General features: G+C 40.6%; 1 protein-coding gene across 1 annotated transcript; it reads right to left on the bottom strand.

Annotated features, from left to right (window-relative positions):
* Window positions 1–1642: 1642 nt before the first annotated feature.
* Window positions 1643–6229, bottom strand: LOC112051003 (uncharacterized). Its single transcript, XM_024089455.2, has 2 exons — window positions 5131–6229; window positions 1643–1777 (listed from the first exon to the last, which is right to left on the bottom strand). Exons 1-2 carry the CDS (start codon window positions 6003–6005, stop codon window positions 1750–1752), a joined length of 903 nt encoding a protein of 300 aa, XP_023945223.1. The 5' UTR covers window positions 6006–6229; the 3' UTR covers window positions 1643–1749.
* Between the last annotated feature and the right edge of the window lie 718 nt (window positions 6230–6947).

Here is a 6947-nt window from a genome sequence, read left to right as displayed (position 1 = left end):
AAATTAACCTAATTATGTTGCTTCATAACCTACGCTATCTCCTAGTGAAAGTCCTATTGAAATCGGTCCCACCGTTCCAAATTTTAACCAGATTCCAGACAGACAGACTTCTAAAAATTCTGTAACTCTAAACGTTAATAACACGACATTTAATCGCGCGAAATGACCAAAAATAATTAGTTTTCAACCAACAAAACCAGGAGAATAATAATGAATAGACTCCATAGCCCAAGGGTATTCACGGCAAAAAAACTCTTGGTCAGAGCTTGAAAACAATTAACTAAAACTAAAGCTTTGAAAGTTCTATACTTAAGGATAACTTACAAAAAACTTAACAAAGTAGCTTTAACTACTTACTCGTATAGTCTTAAATAATGTATTATATAAATAGTTGTAATATAGTATACAAATTGAATAAAGTTAAGCCATTTTTCTCGTTGCAGCGCCAAGTAGGTATAAGTTATCTGGTCGCTTCAGCAAAAAGTTTAATCAACAAGTTGTTATATTAAACCGCAAAGCTTTAGTATAGTGCAGGCAAAGCCACGCAAATAAATAAAATGTGTTCATTTGTGAGCAAACGAGTATTACGCTTGGCTAATTACAGAGAACGAATTAAAAAATGTACATTTATAGTCTACAATTGTTTATAATGTGAAATGTTTTGAGAGCTCACATCGTCATTGATAAATTGAAAAATTAATTATTCAATATCAGCTTTATGACTAGCTAAATCTAATTACAGTTCAGCTAGAATACTATTTATTTTATATAATTTAAATTTCTATTGTAATATTATAGGTATTATGAAAAGATACCCTCCTCCTCTCATCCAGAATTATAAAAATCTTATAAAACTCCTACAAATTTTGTACAAATATATTTTTTTAACGTTCAATCATTTAGATAGAGGGCCTTAGTTAGCCCTTGACTGCAATCTCACCTGATGGTAAGTGATGATGATCTAAGATAGAAACGGGCTAACTTGTTATGAGGAGGATGAAAAATCACACTCCTTTCGGCTTCGGTACGTTTTTGTCGGTAGGGTGGTAACTCGCCACGGCCTAAGCCTCCCACCAGCTAGACCTGGATCAATCAAGAAAACCTCAATCGGCCCAGCCAGGGATCGAACCCAGGACTTCCGTCTTGTAAATCCACCGCGCATACCACTGCGCCACGGAGGTCGTCAAAAGTAGTTAGTGTAAGATCAATCGTAAACTCCAGTTTATTGTACAAGATTTTGGTTTATGAAATCGACCAAATCAAAAGAGTGTTATATCTCTAAAACCATTTATAAGTTTCAAACAAAGGCCCGTTATGTCCATACGTCCCACAGCCCACCTCAATTACACTAGTCTATATTGCTAATATTGACACAGAGCGTTTAGGAATTTCCAAGAAAGTGAAAAGTTGTGAAAATCTCCGGGGAAATTATAGAGAAAGATGCGGCTAACGGTAAATGGTATTATTGTTATTCTGTTTAAACAAACTGTACCAATGTTAACTTCTTAATATGTGGAGAAATTTGTTTTCTTTTTGGAAATGTTTGTTGTCTTTTTATTGCACAGAGAAGAAAAAATATATCTCAATAATATACAGGGTGCTATGGGGTATGTTGTGTACTTCAACATAAATGAAACAACCGTTCCGTTAGCTACCCATTTAATGACTGAAGATAGATGCGATGCAGCGCAGGCGCATTATAATACAGCGGTGTGAATGTAGTTTTAATATGAGTACGTATTATACACATCATTCCTCCACACTTAGTTGTTGGAACCTGGTGACAACAAAAATACGATTACTAGAAACTAAAAATATTTCTTATAATCTATTCGCTTTCTGGGGCGTTTTGGACGAGGGTGTGTGGGAGACGGTACCGGCGCACTCGCTTCGAGCTCACAGTGAGGAGGCTCCTCCCGCGCTTGGGGCGACGTCACCGATGTCACCGGCGGTACCGGTGACCCCAGGCTCGCAGTGTCAGGGCGTCCTCTCTCACACTCTCCGTCCTCACAATCACGCCACTCCTCTTTTTCTCCTTCGTCTGTCACCCGTTCGGCATCAGGTACCATTGATACTTGAGCTTCATTCATCTTCTCTTCCACCATGTCGACGGCATCTGTAACTTCAGGCTGAGTGCACTGATCTACTATAGGTTCGGCGCTAGGCTGGCAGGCCGGGGCCGATGGTGAAGTGGAAGACGGATGAGACTCGCTGTCGGCAATTTTATTGCCAGTATAATTTATAATCTGATCGACATGCCTAATACAACAATTTTCAAGGTCATGAATAAAAATTTTATACATTTTATTTCCTATCTTCTCTTTTATAGTGCCCAACTGCCAAGCTTCCTTCCGTGCACTGTACCACCTGACCCACACGACATCTCCGACGGTAAAACACCTTTTTCCGGGTACTGCGTGTACATCAACCTCAGAATTACTTAACGGTAAAATTAAATCTAAGCGAGATCTAAGATTTCTGCCGAACATTAGCCGAGCTGGTGTTTCGCCGGTGGTGCAGTGTACGGTGTTCCTATAATTAAACAAATATCCTAATAACAACTCATGAGCCTGGTGAACTGTCGGGCTATCTTTTATAATACATTTTAACATTTTCTTACAAGTTCTGACCGAATTTTCGGCTTGACCATTGCTTGGCGGATGATATATGGGAGTCGTCATGTATTTTATTCCGTTGCATAAACAGAAATTTTTAAAATCACTCGAATTTATTTTAACGTCGTTATCGCTAATCAAAACCTTTGGAAGCCCGAATGTTGAAAATATGTTTTTTAGTTTTACTATTAATGATTTAGTCGACGTTCCATTGTGCATATACAGACACTCGACCCATTTACTGAACGAATCGACCACTACTAGATACACCCTTTGGCCTACAGTCATGTAGTCTATATGCACGCGCTGCCAGGGAGCCGTGGCGGCAGGCCACGGCGCGGGCGGGTCGCGCGGGGGCGCGGCGCGGAGCTGCGCGCACGTCGCACACGAGCCCACCCAGCGTTCGATGTGTGCGTCTATCTGCGGCCACCACATGCGCGCCCGTGCGTTACTCTTGCTCTTAACGATGCCCAAGTGTGTGTCGTGTAATTCTATCAACATCTTTTCCCTGAGCGAGGAAGGTATTACTATTCTATGACCTCTAAAAAGACAACCATTTTCGAACTGTAAATCAGACTTACACTGAAAATAAGGTAAAATTGAACTACAGGTCACTTTTCGAGGCCATCCTCGTTTTAAATATTTAATAACAGTCTGCAACGTCGTATCGCGTTCCGTCATCTGTTTAATGTCACGAGCATTAACAGCCGCGGATGTTTCGTCTAAAAAACGGAGCGCGTAGGGAGTATCTACTTCATCATGATCTGTAACACAACTATCAAGTAAGGGGGCGCGTGAAAAATAGTCGGCCGCCGCGTTATTATTGCTTGACACATATTGCACGGTGTAATTATATGCTGATAAAATAATAGCATACCTTTGTAACCGCAGCGCCGTCGTGACCGGTATACCCGTTTTGCTGTTAAAAATCGATACTAATGGCCTATGATCGGTTTTCAGTACAAAAGGTTTTTTACAGCCGTATAAATACTGATGGAAACGTTTTACACCAAAAATTATAGCAGTAGCCTCTTTTTGTATTTGGCTATAATTTTTCTCGCTGGCTGAGAGAGAACGCGAGGCATACGCCAACGGGCGCTCAGCGCCATCGGCGGCCCTTTGTGAAAGTATAGCACCCAAGCCGTCGGGCCCGGCATCGCAAGCTAAAATAAGTTGTGCCGTGGGCTCAAAGTGCGCGAGGACACGCTCCGACGACAAACAGCGGCGTACAGCCGCCACGCTAGCGCGTTGATGCTCGCCCCACTGCCACGCTGTACCGCTGCGTAACAAATCATGCAACGGTCGCAGCAAAGCTGACGCGTTAGGTATAAAATGCCTATAATAATTTACAAAACCTAAAAACCTTTTCACTTCAGTAACGTTTGTCGGCTCTGGCGCGTTAAGTATAGCTTGGACCTTTTCCGGACAAGTCTTTAACCCATTTTTACTTATGACGTATCCTAAGTACTTAACACTTTCTTTGAAAAATTCGCATTTATTCCTCTCTAAACGCAACCCCGCGTCACAAAGTTTACTAAGAACTTCGTCGAGTCTTTTTAAATGACTTAACCTATCGGGTCCCGTTATACATATATCGTCGAGCCACACACTTACTCCGTCTATACCACATAGTAGGGTTTCCATAGACTTTTGAAAAATCGCAGGAGCGTTAGCTAGGCCATAGAGAAGGCGTGTGTACTTATAGAGCCCTTTGTGAGTATTTATTGCGGTGAGGTCCTGACAAGATTCATCCAAAATAAACTGATTGTAGGCGTTTTTTAAATCAATCTTACTATAACGCTCACCTCCTCCAATCTTTGCAAATACTTCCTCAATCCGAGGCAGTGGATATTTTTCTATTAAGAGGTCCTTGTTCAATGTTACAGAAAAATCACCTGCAATCTTAACTTGACCGTTAGCCTTCAGTACAGGCACTATCGGAGTAGCATATTGAGAATAATTAATAGGAACTAAAATACCTACTCTTACTAATCTATCGAGTTCTTGTTCTACTTTATCTTTAAGGGCAAAAGGTACGGGGCGTGGCTTAAAAAATTTTGGAACAGAATTATCTTTTAGTTGCAACTTCACTTTAAATTTATTAAACGAACCCAACTCATCACGCCAAAGGTCAGAGAACTTTTCTAACAGACGTTGTACATCTTTATCATCACATAAATAATTTAATTTGTTCATAGTAGTGATTGCTAAATTAAATGCAGACATAAAATCCCTACCCAATAAGGGAGGGCCTCCGTTTTTTATAACAAAGATTTTAATTCTTTTTTTTACATTATTAAAATTGGCATTAATCGAAAAAAAACCTAAAGGTGTTATTTTATGTCCGCTATACATGCACATAGTTACATTACTTTTAGATAATTTAAAATTAGTGAACTTGTCTTTATACAACATCTCTGAAATCACACTAACCCCTGACCCCGAGTCAAGCTCCATAGTCATTTTTTTGTTACCTAAGGTTAGGTCGACTAGTATAGGTTTATCACTCACGTACCTTAAATTAAAATTTTTACACTCCTTGCACGCCTCGTCAACCCCACAAGGCTCATCTTCCACACGGTAAACGCCCGCACTGACCCCGATATTATCGCGCACACAGACACTTTTAAGGTGACCCTTGATCCCGCACTTTTTGCATCTATAGCCCTTGTAACGGCACTTATCACTTTGATGATTCTTCAGACCACAGACTTGACATCGCGGATCACGAAGTCTCGTCGAATCACCGTTGTTGACAAAAGCACCGCGGCCCGACCGAAACGGGGTGGCGCGGCTAGCGCGACCTTGGAATTCCGCGCGGAACACCGGCTCCTCCTTGACGTGCACTGCATCTATTTCAGGACGTACCACCTTCCCCTTTTTCGCACTTTCTGCCTGCTCCGCTAGCTCAATAGCTCGAGTCAGCGTGAGCGTGGAAGGTCTTTGTTCAAAGAGCTTATCGCGTTCCGGGCCTGATCCCAAACCGAGGACAAAACGATCCACTAGGTTGGTTTCCAAGGCGGCGCCGAAGTCGCAATATGTCGCCAGACCTCGCAATCGCGCCGCCCAGTCTCCTAATGACTCGCCTGGGCTTCTACTCGCTCCGTAGAAATTCGCCTTGTCAGCAAACGAGCACTGTCGTAGTTTAAAATGGCCGTCCAGTAATGCCACGACTTCTCCGTAACCTAGTGAGTCCAACTGCTGCGGGTACGCTAAATTCGCTGCCAAACGGTAAGTTTCGTCGCTGATGTGAGTTAATAAAATCCCAATCTTTTTCACGTTATCGTCCACACTATTAATATTGAAAAATTGCGTCAACTTCCCTTTGAATATCTGCCACTCGCCATTCTTGTGGTCAAAATTTTGTAAATGACCCAAATAGGTCGACATTGGTAGATATTTAGTTTTAAAACGAATCTAAAACGTAGCACTCGTAGGTATAAGTGGATAATTACTAATCCCGCCGCGTTCGCCAAATGTTGTGTACTTCAACATAAATGAAACAACCGTTCCGTTAGCTACCCGTTTAATGACTGAAGATAGATGCGATGCAGCGCAGGCGCATTATAATACAGCGGTGTGAATGTAGTTTTAATATGAGTACGTATTATACACATCAATTTCCCATAACTCAAGGTGTTGACGAGTTTACATATAGGAGCCGAACTGAATAACTAATATTTTTTAAATAAAAAATATAAACTTTTTATGTTATCTATATCTACTATCCAATAACACATGCCTTTATACATCCTTGCATTTTAAAATACGTAAAACTTGGCAACGTCATAATTATAAGCATGTGTATAAGGGACACATTTTAAGTCGGACAAAATTCGTCTAGATTACGGTTCTGGATGAATTTTGAAAAGGAAAGGAAGAAAATAAATTTATTCCTAACTATGAACCTTTGACATTTATGGCATTAGTTACCCTTATATGAATAATTGATCAAAGTATTAACATAGTCCTCTAATTTGGAAGTACAAAATATATTCAAGTAAATTTATTTCCTGTACTGGAAATAGCACACCGTAAATTCACTACGTAAATTTGATTTTCCGAAACTAAAATTTGATATTCCCTTTGAGCCTCGCCGAACTAACAGTTTCAAGCCTAATTTGTAACCTAACCTATTTATTAACTATCTAGCTATATCTAATATATAAAATTCTCGTGTCGCGGTGTTCGAACTTGAACTCCTCCGAAACGGCTCGACCGATTTTTGTGATCCTTAGCGTGATTGTCGGCCAGGGTGGAGAATCGGCCAACATCTATTTTTCATCCCCCTAAATTTTTTTTTTTATTTTTTAGGCAAAATTTTTTGTTTTT

This window comes from Bicyclus anynana, chromosome 5 (genome assembly GCF_947172395.1).
Source record: "Bicyclus anynana chromosome 5, ilBicAnyn1.1, whole genome shotgun sequence".
In the NCBI taxonomy this organism is placed as follows: Eukaryota; Metazoa; Arthropoda; class Insecta; order Lepidoptera; family Nymphalidae; genus Bicyclus; species Bicyclus anynana.
Note: the sequence above shows the minus strand (reverse complement) of the source record. Positions and strands in the feature narration are given on the sequence as shown.